Source organism: Lynx canadensis, chromosome A2, assembly GCF_007474595.2.
Source record: "Lynx canadensis isolate LIC74 chromosome A2, mLynCan4.pri.v2, whole genome shotgun sequence".
Classification (NCBI taxonomy): domain Eukaryota; kingdom Metazoa; phylum Chordata; class Mammalia; order Carnivora; family Felidae; genus Lynx; species Lynx canadensis.
This window is the reverse complement of record NC_044304.2, coordinates 13,029,200-13,048,566: the sequence shown is the minus strand read 5'-3', so window position 1 is coordinate 13,048,566 and position 19,367 is coordinate 13,029,200. Positions and strand designations below refer to the sequence as shown.

General features: G+C 58.5%; 1 protein-coding gene across 6 annotated transcripts in view; it reads left to right on the top strand.

Moving 5' to 3' along the window:
- Positions 1 to 19,367, top strand: part of UNC13A (unc-13 homolog A) — a 61,286-nt gene that overhangs the window by 10,060 nt on the left and 31,859 nt on the right. For all 6 annotated transcript variants that reach the window (XM_030304133.1, XM_032591596.1, XM_032591595.1 and 3 more), the window contains exons 3-12: positions 226 to 325; positions 2,185 to 2,302; positions 3,822 to 3,945; positions 4,547 to 4,620; positions 8,230 to 8,284; positions 10,182 to 10,217; positions 13,107 to 13,314; positions 16,158 to 16,724; positions 16,973 to 17,075; positions 18,838 to 18,884. In XM_030304133.1, coding sequence (XP_030159993.1) covers positions 226 to 325; positions 2,185 to 2,302; positions 3,822 to 3,945; positions 4,547 to 4,620; positions 8,230 to 8,284; positions 10,182 to 10,217; positions 13,107 to 13,314; positions 16,158 to 16,724; positions 16,973 to 17,075; positions 18,838 to 18,884 — 1,432 coding nt within the window. The remainder of the gene's footprint in view (positions 1 to 225; positions 326 to 2,184; positions 2,303 to 3,821; positions 3,946 to 4,546; positions 4,621 to 8,229; positions 8,285 to 10,181; positions 10,218 to 13,106; positions 13,315 to 16,157; positions 16,725 to 16,972; positions 17,076 to 18,837; positions 18,885 to 19,367) is intronic.

The window sequence follows — 19,367 nt, the reverse complement described above, 5'->3', positions numbered from 1 at the left end:
ACAAGGCCCTTCCCTTATGCTCTGAGGGACTGGGGCGGGGAGGGGCTCTGGGGGTCAGCCTGGGCTGTAGGCACAGAAACAGCTCTGTCTATTGGACCTGGTTATTGGACCGTGGCCCCAAGCACATGGAGACCCCGGGGGGTTCTAAGAGGGTCGTCTAGAGCTTGGGAAGGGGCATGGGGACTCCCTGGGCCCCTGTGCTGACCCCTGCTCTCACCACTGCAGAGAAATTCAACACGTATGTGACCCTGAAGGTGCAAAATGTCAAGAGCACGACCATCGCGGTGCGGGGCAGCCAGCCCAGCTGGGAACAGGATTTCATGTTGTGAGTCTGCAGTGACTGAGTTAGCAGGGCCTGTCGCCTCGCTTGCTGGTCCCACAGAGCGAGCCGGACGCCTGGGTGTTGTCTGGGACTCCGCTCCCTCCTCCCGCGGCCCCGCGTCCAGCCATCGGCTTTGCCTCTTGATCTCCGTGGCCACCAGCCAAGTCCCCGCTGCCCGCCAGCCTCCGCCCCTGGCCTCCTGCTGCTGCCCGCCTCCTGCCTCCCGGCAATCTGTTCTCCTCCAGGCAGCCAGGGGGATATTTTTAAAACTGCAAATCACATCCTGTCACTCTCTAAACTTGCCCATGGCTCATGGTTTGTGAACCTCAGAACAAAACCCACACTCTTCTCCCTAGCACCCCCTTTCCAGGCCCAGCCCCTGTGATCTCCTGCCAGCATCTGCCTCCAACTCTTCTGGCTCAGCTTGTTCCTGCCCCAGGGCCTTTGCACTTGCTCTTCTCTCCTCTCCCCCACCGCTCCCACCGGACCCGGCAGGCTCCATCTTGTCCTTTGGGTCTCACCGGTGTCACCTCCTCAGGGAAGCCCTCCCTGACCACAGCCCCAAGCTTCAATTGGAGGGCAGTTTCAGGTCTAGCCACCAAGTGTTATTTTAGTCATTTGTGTGATTTCTTTTCCTTTTTAAAATTTTTTTTAATGTTTATTTATTCTTGAGAGAGAGAGAGAGAGAGAGAGAGAGAGAGAGACAGAGCCTGAGTGGGGGAGGGGCAGAGAGAGAGGAAGACACTGAATCCGAAGCAGGCTCCAGGCTCTGAGCTGTCAGCACAGAGCCCGACGCGGGGCTCGAACCCACAAACCGTGAGATCATGGCCTGAGCCAAAGTCGGACGCTCAACCGACTGAGCCACCCAGGCGCCCCGTATGACACCCCATCTTCTCTGATGATGACCGACAAAATACCAGGCCCCCTTTTAAGGCTTTGATTAAATCAACCCCCCCCCCCCACACACACACACACAAGCCTGGGAGGGAGGGCGCTATTTCAATCCTCATTTTACAGGTGAGGCAGAGGCTGGAGAGGCAAAGCCACCTGTTCAGTGTCACACAGCTCATACCTGGCAGAGCTGGGATTTGGACCCAGGCAGCCCTCAACCCCCCGAGCAGAGCCTGACTGGGGACGAGCAGTGGTGGAGGCCATGAGAGAACCCAGAGTTGGGACCCTGGAGCAGAGGAATTTGAGGAAAGAGTGGGAGTTGCAGGTTCCAGGGAAGATGTGGAAGGGGAGAGACAGTGTGGTCCCCAACCCCCTGGAAACCAGTCACTGAACGACCAGGTCACAGATACACTCAAGGAGAACAGTCCTCGAGACAAATCTCCGGTAGATTGGTAAATTCAGTGAAGGGGGACATTCCCCAAGGTTTTCCTCCCAATCTGCTATTTCCAGGGTGGGTCCTGCGAGACAAGTGCTTAGAGGTGGTATCATTCACATTCTCAGGGTTGTCCCCATATGATTGGATGGAGGTGACATTGGGAAGGAGGGAGGCATCCTGAATGCCCTTATCCTGGGGTAATAGGGAGCCACAGAGAGTGTTTGAGCCTCTTCCTCCCTTAGCCAGTACTCTCTGGGCCGGAGGGCTCCAGGAAGGGCCAAGGGAGTTGGGGGTTCAGGAGAGGTGATACCTTCCCGGGTTCTGCTGTGATACCCTGAGCATGTAACTTAACCCCTTGGCCTCAGTTTCCCCTCTGTAAAACAAGGATGACTGTGTTACCTTCCTGGTAGGCCTCATCCAGGCCTGGGGTTGAATTCCAGTTGGCTGTGTGTCCTAAGATAAGGCAGGCGAACGGACTTTTCTGAGACTTCACCCCTCACTCCTACCCCTTCGTGCCCCTCCCCTCTCTCCACAGTGAGATTAACCGCCTGGATTTGGGGTTGACGGTGGAGGTGTGGAACAAGGGTCTCATCTGGGACACAATGGTGGGCACCGTGTGGATTCCCCTGCGGACCATCCGCCAGTCCAACGAAGTGAGTGGTGGGTCAAGGGTTGGGGAAGAGTGCCTTGGAGGGGCCCAGAGGCCAGTGGCCTAAACACGATGGACGCGTATCTCCGTCCGCCAACAACGTCTGTGATGGTGACTCCAAAGTCGCTAGGGTCTAAACTTCCATCTTTTTGCTCTGCCTTTCTCCCTGTGCAGCCAGGGACGGCTGCTGGAGGATCTCCGTTACGTCTGCTTTGCTGTCAAGGGAAGAAAAGGTGGCCAGGGAGGGGGCTCGCCCTCTTGGTTAAGGGCCTCATCTGGAAGAGGCTCACCGCACTTCACTCATAGTCTATTGGCTAGAACTTAGTCGTGCGGACGCTTAGCTGCAAGGGAGTCTGGGAAATGTAGTCTTGAGCTACATAGGCCGTGGCCCTGCTGAAGATGTATTCCGATGGAAGAGAGAGAAGGGACACATTGTGGGTAATGAGCACTTTGTGCAGGGGGAAGGCTGCACCAGCCCCGGAGGCGGTAGACCATAAGCTTGGCCTCCTCCCTGGCCCCCTGGCCTTAAGCCTCACCCCTTCCCCTCAGCCCCTTCATGCCGAACCCAGGGGGATCTTACCACCCTGGGACCTTTTCTTGCCATCTCTGCCCATCTCCTTTGGGAGGCCTTCTTTTTTTTTTTTTTTTTTTTTCTTTTTAACGCTTATTCATTTTTAAAAGACAGCGCACGAGCAGGGGAGGGGCAGAGAGAGAGCGAGACACAGAATCGGAAGCAGGTCCCGGGCTCTGAGCTGTCAGCCCAGAGCCCGACGCGGGGCTCGAACCCACAAACCGTGAGATCATGACCGGAGCTGAAGTCGGCCGCTTAACCGACGGAGCCACCCGGGCGCCCCAGGCACCGGGAGGCCTTCTTGATGGCACTTGTCTACACTGCCAGCCTCAGCTCCCCCCCACACCGCAACCTCCACCCTTTATAGGCCCCAAAGATGGCCTCTGAGCCTTTGCACGTGCTGTTCCCTGGGCTTCAAGTATCCTCTCCATCACCCTCTAAGCCCAGCTCCGATGTGCTGTCCTCCAGGAAGTCTTCCCTAACTTCCCTCGGGATGCCCCTGCCCCCTCCCTTCCTCTGGCTTTGCCCTTGACTCTCTGGGCTGGAGGTGCCTGTGCCTGGCTCTGTCTCCTGTGACGGCGGGTCTGGTTTGTTCGCTTGGGGTGGGGGTTCTCCCCTGGCTGGGCTTCAGGGCTTTTATTCGAAGCGGGGGCCCACATACGCCTCATCAGAGATGAGGAATAGCGACGCGAGCTTCAGACCCCCGCTACCTGGCCCCACAGGGCCTTCTCTCTGCGTCCTTGACCTACCGCGTGGCCCTGGACTGGGACCTTCTCTCTGAGTCTCGGTTGCCTCATCTGTAAAGTGGGGCACGGCCCTTGCTCTCGGGGTAAGAGTGAGGTGAGGCGAAGGGGATCTTCTGTGAGAGTAGGGGGCCCACTGGCCGGCGTGCGGCAGATCCCTGCTCCACCCTGTGTCACTTTGGGCCCTGTCACCCCATCCCAACCCCCAGGAGGGCCCTGGAGAGTGGCTAACACTGGACTCTCAGGTCATCATGGCGGACAGCGAGATCTGCGGCACCAAGGACCCCACCTTCCACCGCATCCTCCTCGACACCCGCTTCGAGCTGCCTTTAGGTGAGTGTGGGGGGCACAGGACCCTCCTCGGGCCCAGGAGAACGGCCAGGCCCGGGTGGCTTCAGGCCGCCCTTCGTTCTGAAGATGAAGTTTCCTCTCTCCGGGAGAGAGAGTTTCGCAGGTGCGGCGAGGCAGCGGGCCACGTGTCTGCCGTGCGCAGAGCACGTCCCAGGCCCTCTAGGTCACCAGCAGACAGCCAGTTGCTTCTTGACCCATGGGGCTTGGGTCTGAGCTGGCCTGGGCTGGTCCTTGGCGAGCTGGGGATACGAGGAGAGACAGAGGCAGAGAGACGTGTGGAGATAAACAGAGACAGAGACGCAGAGAAGCCCCTCTTGCTTTCTTGGACCCAGCTCGGTCATCTCCGTACCATCTTTCCGAGGACCCGTGGCTCCCCCGCCCTTGTGACGCCACGAGCTTGTCCTCGGCCACCCACCGTTCATTCCCAAGGCGGCCTGGGGCGGGGAGGGACGGGAGCTCGCCCTGGTCTCCCTTCCTCTTCCTCCACCCCCTTGAGACCAGCCCCTAGGCCTGCAGGGTGCACTGGGTGAAGGCTGAGGGGCAGGGCGGGCTTCCAGACTCACAGCCGGGGCTCCGCTTCCAGACATCCCTGAGGAGGAAGCGCGCTACTGGGCCAAGAAGCTGGAGCAGCTGAACGCCATGCGGGACCAGGACGAGGTGAGCGTTGGAGGGGGCGGGGCGGGGGGCGACTCCGTTCTTCTTGTGTCTGGCTCTCTGTCTCCCCACGTCCTCGTCTCTCTCCACTGGTCTCCCCATGTCCGTGTCCCCAACTGGACTAAATCGGCGATTCGTTTGGTCCCGTCTCAAAGCAAGGATGGCATCGAGGGGCATACAGTCCCCCAACGACCAGCTGATCTCAATCGGCTCAAGTCCTGCCCTTGCCAGACGCCCTCGAGGAGACACAGGGGCCCTGCGGCAGATCGTACCTCCGCTTTCCGCCCCACACCCCTCAACCCCTTGGGTCACCCGTTCGGACTTTCTTCAAAGTCCTCCTTCCCCTACTAGCTCTGGCCTCTGTACCCGTGTTGCTTCTTTAGTTTTTAATTAAAAAGATTTTTTCGAAAGTTTATGTATTTTGAGAGAGAGAGAGAGTAGGGGAGGGGCAGAGAGAGAGAGTAGGGGAGGGGCAGAGAGAGAGTAGGGGAGGGGCAGAGAGAGAGAGTAGGGGAGGGGCAGAGAGAGAGAGTAGGGGAGGGCAGAGAAAGAGAGAGTAGGGGAGGGCAGAGAAAGAGAGTAGGGGAGGGGCAGAGAGAGAGTAGGGGAGGGGCAGAGAGAGAGTGTAGGGGAGGGCAGAGAAAGAGAGAGTAGGGGAGGGGCAGAGAGAGAGTGTAGAGGAGGGGCAGAGAGAGAGTAGGGGAGGGGCAGAGAAAGAGAGAGTAGGGGAGGGGCAGAGAGAGAGTAGGGGAGGGGCAGAGAGAGAGAGTAGGGGAGGGGCAGAGAGAGAGTAGGGGAGGGCAGAGAAAGAGAGAGTAGGGGAGGGGCAGAGAGAGAGAGTAGGGAAGGGGCAGAGAGAGAGAGTAGGGGAGGGGCAGAGAGAGAGGGAGAGAGTAGGGGAGGGGCAGAGAGTAGGGGAGGGGCAGAGAGAGAGAGTAGGGGAGGGGCAGAGAGAGAGAGAGTAGGGGAGGGGCAGAGAGGGAGAGAGAGAGAGAGAGTAGGGAAGGGGCAGAGAGAGAGGGAGAGAGTAGGGGAGGGGCAGAGAGAGAGGGAGAGAGTAGGGGAGGGGCAGAGAGAGAGTAGGGGAGGGGCAGAGAAAGAGAGAGTAGGGGAGGGGCAGAGAGAGAGAGTAGGGGAGGGGGAGAGAGAGAGTAGGGGAGGGGCAGCCGAGAGGAGTAGGGGAGGGCAGAGAGAAAGAGAGAGTAGGGGAGGGGCAGAGAGAGAGAGAGTAGGGAAGGGGCAGAGAAAGAGAGTAGGGGAGGGGCAGAGAGAGAGCGAGGGAGAGAGTAGGGGAGGGGCAGAGAGTAGGGGAGGGGCAGAGAGAGAGAGTAGGGGAGGGGCAGAGAGAGAGAGAGTAGGGGAGGGGCAGAGAGGGAGAGAGAGAGAGAGAGTAGGGAAGGGGCAGAGAGAGAGGGAGAGAGTAGGGGAGGGGCAGAGAGAGAGGGAGAGAGTAGGGGAGGGGCAGAGAGAGAGTAGGGGAGGGGCAGAGAGAGAGAGAGTAGGGGAGGGGCAGAGAGAGAGAGTAGGGGAGGGGCAGAGAGAGAGAGAGTAGGGGAGGGGCAGAGAAGAAGAGGTAGGGGAGGGCAGAGAAAGAGAGTAGGGGAGGGGCAGAGAGAGAGTAGGGGAGGGGCAGAGAGAGAGAGGGAGAGTAGGGGAGGGGCAGAGAGAGAGTGTAGGGGAGGGCAGAGAAAGAGAGAGTAGGGGAGGGGCAGAGAGAGAGTGTAGAGGAGGGGCAGAGAAAGAGAGAGTAGGGGAGGGGCAGAGAAAGAGAGAGTAGGGGAGGGGCAGAGAGAGAGAGTAGGGGAGGGGCAGAGAGAGAGAGAGTAGGGAAGGGGCAGAGAGAGAGAGTAGGGGAGGGGCAGAGAGAGAGTAGGGGAGGGGCAGAGAGAGAGTGTAGGGGAGGGCAGAGAAAGAGAGAGTAGGGGAGGGGAGAGAGAGAGTGTAGAGGAGGGGCAGAGAGAGAGAGAGAGTAGGGGAGGGGCCAGAGAAGAAAGAGGAGTAGGGAGGGCAGAGAGAGAGAGTAGGGGAGGGCAGAGAGAGAGAGAGTAGGGAAGGGGCAGAGAGAGAGAGTAGGGGAGGGGCAGAGAGAGAGTAGGGGAGGGGCAGAGAGAGAGTGTAGGGGAGGGCAGAGAAAGAGAGAGTAGGGGAGGGGCAGAGAGAGAGTGTAGAGGAGGGGCAGAGAGAGAGTAGGGGAGGGGCAGAGAAAGAGAGAGTAGGGGAGGGGCAGAGAGAGAGTAGGGGAGGGGCAGAGAGAGAGAGTAGGGGAGGGGCAGAGAGAGAGTAGGGGAGGGCAGAGAAAGAGAGAGTAGGGGAGGGGCAGAGAGAGAGTAGGGAAGGGGCAGAGAGAGAGAGTAGGGGAGGGGCAGAGAGAGAGGGAGAGAGTAGGGGAGGGGCAGAGAGTAGGGGAGGGGCAGAGAGAGAGAGAGTAGGGGAGGGGCAGAGAGAGAGAGAGTAGGGGAGGGGCAGAGAGGGAGAGAGAGAGAGAGAGAGTAGGGAAGGGGCAGAGAGAGAGGGAGAGAGTAGGGGAGGGGCAGAGAGAGAGGGAGAGAGTAGGGGAGGGGCAGAGAGAGAGTAGGGGAGGGGCAGAGAGAGAGAGAGAGTAGGGGAGGGGCAGAGAGGGAGAGAGAGAGAGAGTAGGGGAGGGGCAGAGAGAGAGGGAGAGAGTAGGGGAGGGGCAGAGAGAGAGAGTAGGGGAGGGGCAGAGAGAGAGAGAGAGTAGGGGAGGGGCAGAGAGAGAGGAAGAGAGTAGGGGAGGGGCAGAGAGAGAGAGTAGGGGAGGGGCAGAGAGAGAGAGTAGGGAAGGGGCAGAGAGAGAGAGAGTAGGGGAGGGGCAGAGAGAGAGAGTAGGGGAGGGGCAGAGAGGGAGAGAGAGAGAGAGAGTAGGGAAGGGGCAGAGAGAGAGGGAGAGAGTAGGGGAGGGGCAGAGAGTAGGTGAGGGGCAGAGAGAGAGTAGGGGAGGGGCAGAGAGAGAGAGAGAGAGAGAGAGAGATGGAGACTCCCAAGCAGGTTCTGCACTGTCAGCACAGAGCCCGACGCGGGGCTCGATCTCACAAACCGCGAGATCGTGACCTGAGCCGAAGCCGGACGCGTGCCCGTCAGAGCCACCCAGGCGCCCCTGCCCCCCTGTTCTTCCGCGACAGTCCCCGTCTTCTTCGTGGCTCTGTGTCATCACCGCGCAAAGAGCCACTGAGGTCCAAAAGAACAGCCTTCCGAAGGCGAAGGCGAGGAAGAAGCCGCAGGCAAGACCAGAGCTCTGTCCCGCGGGAGGTGGAGCCCAAAACGGGCGACGCTCACAAGTTAACCGTTTTTGTCCAGCCTCATGTCTCGTCTTCTTCTTTATTCCGCTCCCTGCCTCGGTTGCCCCACGTCTATTTGTTCCTTTCTCTCATCCGTGTTTCTTTTTGCTGTCGCGTCTGTTTCTCGCTCTGTGTGTGTGTGTGTGTGTGTGTGTGTGTGTGTTTCTCTGTGGACATCTGTATCCTCCTCCTGCAGATGGAGGGGATTTGGGAAGCCGCGGGCGGGGGTCAGAATGGAACAGAGCAGAGGGCCATCTGGGTCCCCTGGCTTCTGTCCCTTCCTGAGAGGCACCCTCTCTCCTTCCCTCCCTCTCAGTATTCGTTCCAAGATGAACAAGACAAGCCTCTCCCCGTCCCCAGCAACCAGTGTTGTAAGTATCTCTCGAGTCCTCCCTGGGCATCAGCTGAACCCTCGTCCCTCCCCGACCCGGGGCTGTCCTGTGTCACGGGCCACTCCCCTCCAGAGGACAGGTCCTAAGAACGCACGATGCCTGCTCACGGTGCAGTGGAAAGAAAAGACCTGGGACCTGAATGCGAGTCCTGCCTTGCTGTGTGGTCGCAGGCCTGCCGGTGTCCCCCTCGGATCCACAGAGCCCCTCTCTGTGAAAGAGGGTGTGACAGTGCCTTCAACCCTGAGGCCTGTTGGAAGGACGCAGAGGAGTCCTTCTAGAGACTTGAAAAACCCTTGGCAGACCCTTTCGTGTCACTCGCCGGACCCTGGATGAGGGCCTATAACTCGAACAAACCTCCGCGGGGCCCACGCAGACCTCCCCCGCCCCCACCCCAGCAGCCCACAGTCAGACGGTGTAGACAGACAACCCTGTTAACACAGGGCGCACGAACGATGGATGAAGGCTTTTTCACTCGCCCATTTTCTGAGGCAGAGAAACCGAGGCCCAGGAGGAGACGCCACTTGCCCAAGGCCACACACCCAGCCGGAGGCAGAGCTAGGACTTGAACTCAGGTCTGCGGGGCTCCCAAGTTTGCTTCTCTTTCCACTGCACCGCATCTGTTGATGGCAATGACAGTCCCGTGCCTCTGACCGCTGCCCCTCCGTCGAGGCTGAAGTCTGCAGGGGGGTTTATCCTCCTTGGCCTTACGGAGACTCAGAGGTACCCAGGCCAGTCGCGCCTGGGCCAAGGAGATGTCTCTCTCCTAAAAGTGCCCTCCGAGTCCTCTGGAGTGGGGAGAAAGGGACAAATCATGCAGTCTCAGGGCAGAACCCCACCCGTGGCACTTTGCCCCCCCCCCACCTTTCAACCTCTTTCTCCTTCTCCATCCTGCTCCCCCTTCCCCCTTTTGCTCCCCCCCCCCACAGTCTCCCCTGTATGCGTTGTCGACCCCCCAAATGCCCAGGATGGTAACCATGGAGCCCAGTGGGTGGAGGGGCTGGGGGGGGGACTGCACTTGGGGGACCTCCTTTCTTGGGGCTGCTATCGAGAAACCCTTTGACTTCCCTACCTGGGGAGGGGTCATCACCGCCCTGAGGAAATGACAACCCCCCTCCCTGGTGGCAAACGGGGTCACTGAAGGGGTGGGGTGGGGACAGCATCAGGCAGGAGCAGACAGGTGACTCCCGGACAGGTGGACTGAAGGAAGGGGTGAGTTCAGTTTGGGAACGGAGACTTACCTTACCCCTCAGCCTTTACCTCCAAGTTCTCTTGGGAACAGTTTGTCGCCTCCGTTTCACAGAGGAGGCAGCCAGGTGTCAGGACTCTGGCCCGAGGCATTTTTCCCAAGATGCCCGGGGTGGGGGGGGGCGCTGGGGTTGAGGGGATGGGGGGAAATGTGGTTCTCTCCCCGGTCCTGATGCTCAGAAGCTGTGTGACTTTAGGCTGCCCACTCTACCTCTCTGAGCCCTATGCCTTCACCTGTCAAACGAACAGAATTATTAAACCCCACCCAATGGCGGGTGGGGGGGTGGTGGTGGTATTTCGAAGTGTAGGATTTCCAGTTCGGGGTTTCTTTCCTTGTTTGCCGGAAGGGGGAGGGCAGGGGTGATAAAACCCTGGGCCCGAATGTCCCCTTTATTACTTCCTGGCTGAGCCTGTGGCCTCTTTGAAGGATGCGGTTACCCCACCTTGATGACCGGAGGCAGCACAAATGTCAGGGGGGTTAGAGTGATATTCTGAGACGCTCGGGGCAGGAGGGGATCGAGGTCCTGGGCTGGGAGGAGGAGAAGGGGAAAATGAGGAGGATGGGGGAGTCCCCCTCCCTGTGCCCCCCCCTCCTGCTCCCTTTTATTATCTCTGCCCCTTCTCTTTGTAGGCAACTGGAATTATTTTGGCTGGGGTGAACAGCAGAGTAAGTACTCAGCTTGATGTTCTGGGGGGCCACGGGGAGGTGGGGGCCTTGGCAACCCTGAGGCCCCCCTGCCCGACCGCCGGGGAATCGGGGAGCCGGTGGCTGGGGGGCCTGAGGACTGATAAGACCCCGCCTGTGCCCTCCTGTCCCTGACCACTAACGTCTGTCTCGAGGGTCCTGCTCTGCTCGCTCGGGAGCGGGCACCATTACCGGGGTGGAGGGATTCCGCCGGGAGGAGTGGGCATTTCGACCAGAGACCTGTCTGTCTCCAGCTGGGCACTGTGACCCCTTCCCCCCTGTTCCCCGTGTATAACGTCATCTCCTCTCCTGTGACTCCTTCCTGTCTTTTGTCTCCCCACCTTCCTCCTCCGCCGGGAAATGGGCCCCAGTGTCACTCAGAGGGGGGTAGGTATGGGGGGAGAGGGTCTTTGAGAGAGCAGCTGGGCAGGGAACCCCGGGCACGGATCACTCCAGAGACCTCAGCTCCCAAAGCCCCCTGCCATCTTCCTCCAATTTAACCCCCGGGGGAAGGAGACCAGCCGTCCCCTCCCCCAACAACTGGGTGCCCATTTATCTCCCCAAGGAATAGCTCCCTTTCCTCCATGTCTTGCCCCTTCCAGAAAAATCCAGGCTTATAGCCTGAACGCGAATCTCCCTCCTTCCCTTTACCCCACCAACTAGGAACGCCTCCACCAGTGCCCACAACCTGACGGCCAGACCCCGCTTCCCCCTTCCCTCCGGGACCAGGGGAAATGTTTACCGCTACTTTGATCCGGAACAATTTGTCAAAAACCCATTTAGCCAGAAAAAGCCATTCGGCAAGCAAGAGGGCCCGGTACCAACCAGTTTGCCACAGACAAACGGCACGGTCGACAAACAGAGATATTTTTTGGTTAAAACCAACGTGGCGAAAGCTGATCGCTGGGTCAAGGAGCACAAAGACGGTCGGGCCAGTGGGTTGAAACACAAGTGGCTGAAAATGCCTCTCTGGGCAAGCAGGCAATTCGGTCAAAAACCATGTGGGAGGAAGCGGAGTCAGGGTGGAAACAAAACAAAACAAAACCAAAAAACCCAAACCGATAGAAAGCAATTTGCCCCCCAAAACTGGACAATGTGTCTGGAAAAAAAAACAAACAAACCAACACCGTTCGCCGACTACACCCGCAGCGTCAGGCAGTTTGGCTGGGAGCATCTTGGCCTGGTCGAGGACAGTTGGGCAGAAAGGGTGCCGGTTTGGTTAGGGGCTCTGCACCCAGAAAACTGGGTAGCGAACAAATTGGTCAAAGGAACAATTCGGTAACGTTGACAAGTCGTCCAGAATTCCACGGGGACACTCTGTCCGGATTTCAGATCCCCGGCTTCAGGCCTCCGTGGCCTCACAGTTATACCCTGATGCGTGTAGACCTGAGCCGTGGAAATTCACATCTGCCTCTGCCTAAAATGCCGGCACTGATGGCACCCAGCACATCAGATGGTGGCCGCTTACGACAGGGACAGGATAAAAAGCTCGTAGGTCACAGTGGCCCGAGTCAGATGAGAAACCAGGAGGCCAGAGTGACCTTGATGAGCTCGCCGAGAATGAATTCAAGGTTTCTCAAAAGGCAAACTAACTGAGGGAATGAATCCAAATAGGTGTTTACATGAAGGATGAACTTGATGTTTTTTAACGTTTGTTTATTATTGAGAGACAGAGAGGGACAGAGCACGAGCGGAGGAGGGGCAGAGGGAGAGGGAGACAGAATCCGAAGCAGGCTCCGGGCTCTGAGCTGTCAGCACAGAGCCAGATGCGGGGCTCGAACCCACGCACCGTGAGATCATGACCTGAGCCACCCAGGCGCCCCTCACCACCACCACCGTTCACCCCATTTAAAAAAAAAAATGGACCTATTTGTCAAATACATAGAAACAGACACGATTAGCTGGGGGGGGGGGGGAATTAGGAGATTACAATAATAAGGCGAGAAAAATACACACACATCCGGGACACGAGCAAAGAAACCTAAAGGCATTAAAAAGGGGCAAATCACGCCCCTTGACATTTAATATCACCGGTCAATTCACGCCCTGGGCCACCTAATCTGGGCCTTCATTTCTTTTCTTTTGTTTTCAAGGGTTGCCTTTTAAATAAATTGAGTCTCTACTGTCCTAGTCACAATCTCGCATCCTTCGACACTGTTCTTTTTTTTAATCAAGGAAAACAAACCAAACTAAAATGCCCTTTAATGCTTATAAAACACTTGAAGTTCAGCACTCTGCCCTGTTCCATTCGGCCGTAGATTCTGGGTGCGCAATGGTCTTGCCTAAGAATCTAAGAATCTGACCTAAGAATCTAATCCTTTTCGAGGCCTATAGTATCGTCAGCCCCCATGTTTGTTCCCACACGTGTGAGCTCAGATCTAGGAACCCCATCCTCGGACATCGAGAAATCTCTGAGGCTTAAAGGAAATTTCTACTCCAACCTTGTCCCCCTGATCCCCCTCTGAACGTCCCCCTGAGTATTTGTGTGACTTCTCTTATGGGAAGCTCACTGCCTGATGGAAAAACTCATCGTGCTTTCAGAAAGCCTGGACTTTAGCCGAGTCCGTGCTCACGTTTGAGCCGAAGGACACCCTCCAATTTGCCCCTGTCCCCCCCACATTATAGGACCTACGTTGGACCCCAGACTAGGAGTCCAGTCTGACTGGCAAAGCAGGGTTTTCACCTCCCTTATCCTGCAGCCTCTGCTTCTGTTAACGTGACCCGAGATCCTGCATTCTGGCAAAGATCCCTCTTCTTGGGTTAGCAGACAGCGAAGACTCCCTAAGTCTGAGAGACTGTGTTGGCCTCCGTTGGACGCCCTCTCTCTCCCTCCCCTCCTCACCCTCTTCCCTCCCCTCCTCTCTCTTCCAGACGATGACCCTGACAGTGCGGTGGACGATCGCGACAGCGACTATCGCAGCGAGACAAGCAACAGCATCCCGCCACCCTATTACACCACATCCCAGCCCAACGCCTCAGTCCACCAGTACTCTGTCCGCCCACCACCCCTGGGCTCCCGGGAATCTTACAGTGACTCCGTGCACAGTTATGAGGAGTTCTCCGAGCCGCGGGCCCTCAGGTAGCCACGGTGTTCGAGAAGGGGATCAGTGTGCGTGCCTGTGCGTGTATCTGGCTCTGGGTCCCAGAGTGGAGAGAGGAGTAGAGGACCTGGGGGAGCTGGGCGTGGAGGTCAGCGGGTCCAGGAAAGTAGCATTCTTGTAGGGTAGTAGAGCCCTTTCTTTACGCTAAACCTGGTAAGAAGATCTCACGAGCTTGGTCAAAGGGGGTGTGCTTTGGCTGACGAAGGGGAGCGGAGTCAGGAGGCCCCCCCCCGCCCGAGCGGTGCCCCTGAGATGTGGGGGTGCCTGGGCGCTCCCTTTAAGGGCGCTGGCGATTTTGGAAAGAGTCTCCCAGCAAGCGGCCGGCTGGTGGTCCTGGCGTGGTCCTGCCCTGATGGCCCGACTCTGTTTCTGACTGGCAGGCTCGGGCACAGTCCCTCGGGAGCTGCCCCTGCGCGCTCCGGCCTCTACCGCTACCCCCTCGAAAGTCGGCTGGCCCTAGACCTGTCCGACAGGCGGGCCACGCCACTGCCCGGTGCGGGGTGCTGGTCTCCAAGCCTGCGAGGCTGAGAGTCGTGCCTGCCGTCCTTCCGCGCCGACCCGATCACCCAGCCCTGGTTGCCAAACAAAACTGCGACGCACAGGGTATTAAACGGATCGCACGTTTGTAAAGCGCCTAGAGGGGCGTCTGAACGTGCCACGTAGTGACTGTTGTGTCGACAGCACAAACGATACCGTTTGGAGCTAACTGGGTGCCCCGTGGGTGCCCAGTGACTTTGGGTTGTGGGTCTTTTTCCGAACTACCTGCTCTCCCCAGAATACGGTTCCCCCATTCAAGCCTCGCTCCCATTCATTTGCATACCCAAGCTGGCTCAGGCCAGAAGCCATTGTGGGAACAAAGTTTCAACGTGTCGGAAACAGCTGAGAGGAGAGTCAGAGACCAAATATTAGTGAAAAGGAAAGGTCTGCCCTGGGAGAAAGAGAGCGGGGGAGTGGCCATAGCATCCTACCCAGAGAAAATGCCAGAAAGGGTTGGCTGGGAGAAGTCTGTCTACCGTGAGCATTCCTGGGACAGGATGGGGGGGGGGAGTCGGGGTAAGAGGAACCCTCTCCTCTTGTGCTTTGGTGAGGCTACACAGGAGTGAGGGGAGACCCTCCAGAAGCAGGGGGGAGGAGAGGAGGTAGAGGTAGAAACAGCTTGCATTCCCCCGAGAGTGACTCAAGCCGCGCTCCCTGGCCATCCTGGCCGTGCTGCCTGGTGCTGGATGATCCGAGAGGCTGGGGACACCGAGCCGGACCCGGACATTCCGTCCCACAAGCCAGGGCTTGGCTGGAAGGAGGGGCAGGGCGGGACACTCTAGCAGTGGGGAAGGGTAGGGAGGACTTCCCGGAGGAAGGCGCCTGGCAGGTAGCCCCAGAAGGATAAATGAGAAGTCCGAGGGAGAGAATTTCAGGCAGAGGAAACAGCTCAGCCACAGGCTGGAGATCAGGTCCCAGATCATGATCAGGAAGGCCCTTGGGTGGCCAACTCAGGGGCGTGGGAGGCAGGGGAAGCATCTGAGGGGGGTGAGAGCTGTGTTAAGACTCAGTACGTCAGAGCCAGGATGGGAGGATGGCCCCAAAGACGAGCCTGGGGCAACTTAGGCGGCGCCTGAGGTCGTAGGTGGACACGTCCAGGCCTATGTTGGGATTCCAGTCCTGGGCTGCCCCCCTCCCCAGGGACCCCAGAATGTGCCGGGATGGACTTCAGGGTTATTCATCAGCAGAGGGAGCTTGAAGTCCTTTCCAGCCAAGTAATACTTGCTGATCCCTCACCTGTCCCCTGCCATCTACGAGGCGGGCCACTAAAAAGCAATCAACTAAATGCATAAACTAGCAACCCATGGCGAGAGGGAGAGACTCCCGTTTTGGCCCCTACAGCATCCCTGGAGCTGGCTGGGGAGAGGGGTCCCGGTCCTTGAGAGCAGAGGAAGTATTTAAGACAAGGAATGATGTTTGTTGAGTGACTGAGTGAATGATTAGAAGGGGGACGAGTGGTGGCCCGTGCGTCATGCTGCCTGCCCTCAAGCAGGGCTAGGGGTTCCTTCCTAGTCATGTCCAGCATGAGCCGGGGCGCACCTAAGGACCCGACCTGGCGGAAGGGTGGGGGAAACTCACTCAAAGACGACATTTCAACGGGCACCAAAAGAGACTCTGGAAGGGTGTTCCTGGAAGAGGGCACAGCAAGGGCAATGGCTCAGAGGTGGGCGCTGATGCAGGGGCTCTGGAGGAACAGTGAGAAAGCCAGTGTGGCCGGAGCGGGGGTGGGGGGGGGGAGAGATGGGAGCACGGAGGGAGATGAGGTGGGGAGGCTGGAGGGTCTGGGCCACCCTGGGGTGTAGGGCAGGGCCCAGATTTTATACCAAGGGCTCTAAGGAGCTACGGCAGGTTTTAGAACAGGGACGTAAGTGCCTGCGTTTATGATTTGAAAAAGCCCCTCTGTGGCTTCCACGGGAGGCGAGTGCTGTCGGGGACAGGAGGGGACGCTGGGGCAGCGTCTAGATTCGGGGACATCAGGAGCCATGGCCAGGTTCGAGCTGCAGAAGCACTAAATCTCCCCAGACTGGAGGTGAGGCACTGATCGGGGTCCCCAGCACATCGGAGGGGCGCAAGGACAGGAGTGGCGCCCGGCGGGCTCTCCAGGCCGAGGTTTCCCAGGTACCCAGGGCAAGGCCAGGCGCCCTGTAGGCGCTCCTCCGCCAGTGCCGAGTGAATGAGGGAATGACCGGGCGGTGGCGCCTGCGTGACGGGCGCGGGGGGGGGGGGGGGGGCGGGCGGTGGCTCGGGGGTGCCTCCGCGGCTGAGCCCTGGCCGGTCCCCACAGCCCCACCGGCAGCAGTCGCTACGCCTCCTCGGGGGAACTGAGCCAGGGCAGCTCGCAGCTGAGCGAGGACTTCGACCCGGACGAGCAGAGCCTGCAGGGCTCCGAGATAGAGGACGAGCGGGACCGGGACTCCTACCACTCGTGCCACAGCTCGGTCAGCTACCACAAGGACTCGCCGCGCTGGGACCAGGATGAGGAGGAGCTGGACGAGGAGCTGGACGAGGAGCTGGAGGACTTCCTGGAGGAGGAGGAGGAGGAGGAGGAGGACGAGGAGCTGGAGGAGGAGGACGAGGAGCTGCCTGACGAGGAGGAGGAGCTGGAGGAGGAGGAGGAGGTGCCTGATGACATCCGGAGCTACGCCCAGCGGGAGGAGGTGGCCGTGGCTGAGCCCAAAGACTTCAAGCGCGTCAGCCTCCCACCGGCCGCAGCCGAGAAGGAGGATAGGCCTCCGGCCGGGCCTGCTGAGGCCCCCGACGTGGCCAAGGCGGCCCCTGGGCCAGCCGCACTGGAGGAGGTGCCCACAGCGGAGCGGGCCGCTGAGCCGGAGCCCCCCAAGTCTGAGGAGAGGTAATGGGAGGGGGCCAAGGGGCGCTGTGATGGGGTCAGCATGGACCCGGGGAATGGAGGGGAGGGTGTCGCAGGGTCATGGCCGGGAAAGCGGAGGGGGCACTGAGGCCCGTCAGAGGGGCTACAGGTGGGTCACTGTGTCTCTTCAGGGCCAGAGAGGCCACGCAGGGCTTGACATCGCTCGGAGGGCGGAGGGTGAAGGGAGGGCCGGTCCTGGAGCCTCACGACGCCCCTTGCCTCCGTTTCAGGCGACGAGAGGATGAGGAAGGCCAGGAGGGTCAGGACTCCGTGTCCAGGGCCAAGGCCAACTGGCTTCGAGCCTTCAACAAAGTGCGGTTGCAGCTGCAGGAGGTGAGTGACAGCTGCAGCCCAATGCCCAGACCCGCTGACACCTGCCGCGGCCCGCCCGTGGACAGCGTGGCCACGCCCACTGCCCCCGGACACCACCCCGCCCCCGCCCCCGTCCACCACGGGCTTCGCTTCGCCTTCTTACATCCTGGTCTTTCTATGGCTCCGCCCACCCCAACCTGGCCCCACCCACACCTGCCCGCGTCCTGGCCTCACCGTTCCCCGCCCAGCCCCTGTCCAACCTGACCCCTCTCTGGCCCTGTTTGCACCTTGACTTCATCTGTCTCCAGAAGGGCCCTTCCCTGGTCTCCCATGACTGCCTGCCCTCTCCCCCAGCCAGCTGGCCCCACCAAGGCCCGGCCCAGCTTCCCTCGTGCCCACCTGGGATTTCTGAGGAGGGAGGAAGGAGAGGTGAGCTGGAACCTGGAGCCAGGTCACGGTTACAGCCATGTCAGAGTCGAGCTCATGGATAGGGATAGAGGTGAGGGAGAGGGAGAGAGGTCAGAGCGAGGGCAGCAGTCAGAGATCAGAGGTCTGGGTTAACACTGGGGTTAGGGAAAGAAGTCAGTGCCTGGGATCACACTGGGTACCAGAGTCAGGGTTGGGGAAAGGTCTCAGGTCTGGTCAGTATCAGAGAAGGAATTAGGCGAAAGCATTAGCGTTAGGGTCAGGCAGCAGGATTGAGGCCCCTCATTTCTCTCTTCAATTGTTCAAGCCACCCCAGGCTGGGGACAGAGCAGTGTCATTATCCAGGGGGACCATTATCCAGGGGGTGAGGCTGGCAGTAGGATATCCTAAACAGACTCTCAAGGTCTTAGACCGTCAAATGTCAGAGCCACAGACGTTTCCAATCGAATGTCTCATGTTTTAAAATTGAAAAAAAATTTTTGACTAAGTAATCCATTCTCATGGTTCTAAATGCAAAGGATAGAAAAGAATATGCAGTGTAAGGTCTATAGAATAACTTTCGCTACGTCAGCAGTTTGAATGAAAAATAAAAAACAGCAGCGACTCTTTGGTGGAACTCGTAATATGGCAAAAACCAAATAAACGTGGGCAGGCTCTGTGGGTCTCGTAGAAGGGGCGTAAAACGAATCCAAGGTAATCAGGAAAACTCCCCGGAGGAGGTGACACTTAAGGAGAAGTGATATCCAAAATGCTTCAACGATATTTCAGAAGAGTGCTGGACCCTCCCCACCCTTCTCCCACCATGCCACCCTTTGGTTGCATAGGAGGTAAGGGTGTCAGCTCTGGGTCTACAATGAGATCTGAAGGATCAATGGAGACAATAAATTTCAAAAAACAAAGGATCAATGGAGGCTGATTGGGAGCAGTAGGTGGGAGGGCGTACGAGCAAGTGGCGCAGCTCAAGCAAAGGCCCTGGGGCACAAGACCAGGTGAGCAGGTGAGGCCGGGAGAAGTTTAGAGAATGACAGAATCTTACGAGTGTTTAAACCAACCCCCGAGAAGCCCAGGACTATAGTGCACGGGCTCTTGTTGGAGATGATGCTAACACGTCCCCACGTTTGACAGACAAGGAGACCGAGTCCTACTGAGGTGGGTGGTAGAGAGGAGCTCTTCTCTCCCCATTTTACAGATTGGGCAAACTGAGGCCCAGAGAGAGCTTAAGGACACACAGTGAGGACTAGGACCCGGGCCTCCTGACTCCCGGCCCAAAGAGGAGACAAAAGCGGGTGTGGAACCCACCTTGCTCTGGGGAGAGGCTGCCACGCTGACCGTGTCTGTCTGTCTGTCTGTCACGCAGGCCCGAGGAGAAGGAGAGATGTCCAAATCCCTATGGTTCAAAGGCGGGTGAGTAACGGAGTCGTGGGGGAAGGAGGAAGCTTTGACTCCAGAGCTCGAGACTGCTTACACCATAGCGTCAGCCCAGGGAGGATAGCCAGCCGTTCCGTGGAGACAGGGGACAGCTTGAGTGACAGATCGGGTGAAATAATGTAGCCACTAGCATAAGCATTCACCCCGGACAGAAGCCAGAGAGAGTCGCACATTGAATCCCCACAACACACCCACGGGAGGACCGCTACCCCTATTTTCCAGGTGGGGAAACTGAGTCCAGAGAGGTACGTGCCTTGCCCCAGACACTCGCGTTATCCAAGATCACTTCCTCCTAGAGAAATAAGTGTAAGAGAGAGGAGAAGCCTGTGTCCTGCAGCGTGCCTCTGCAATCCCGGGGTGAAGTTGTTGATCTGATTCCGTTTTTTTTTTTTTTTTTTTTTTTTTTTTTTTTTTTTTTTTTGATTCCGTTTTTAAACATCCCAGCTTATGGCTACGGTC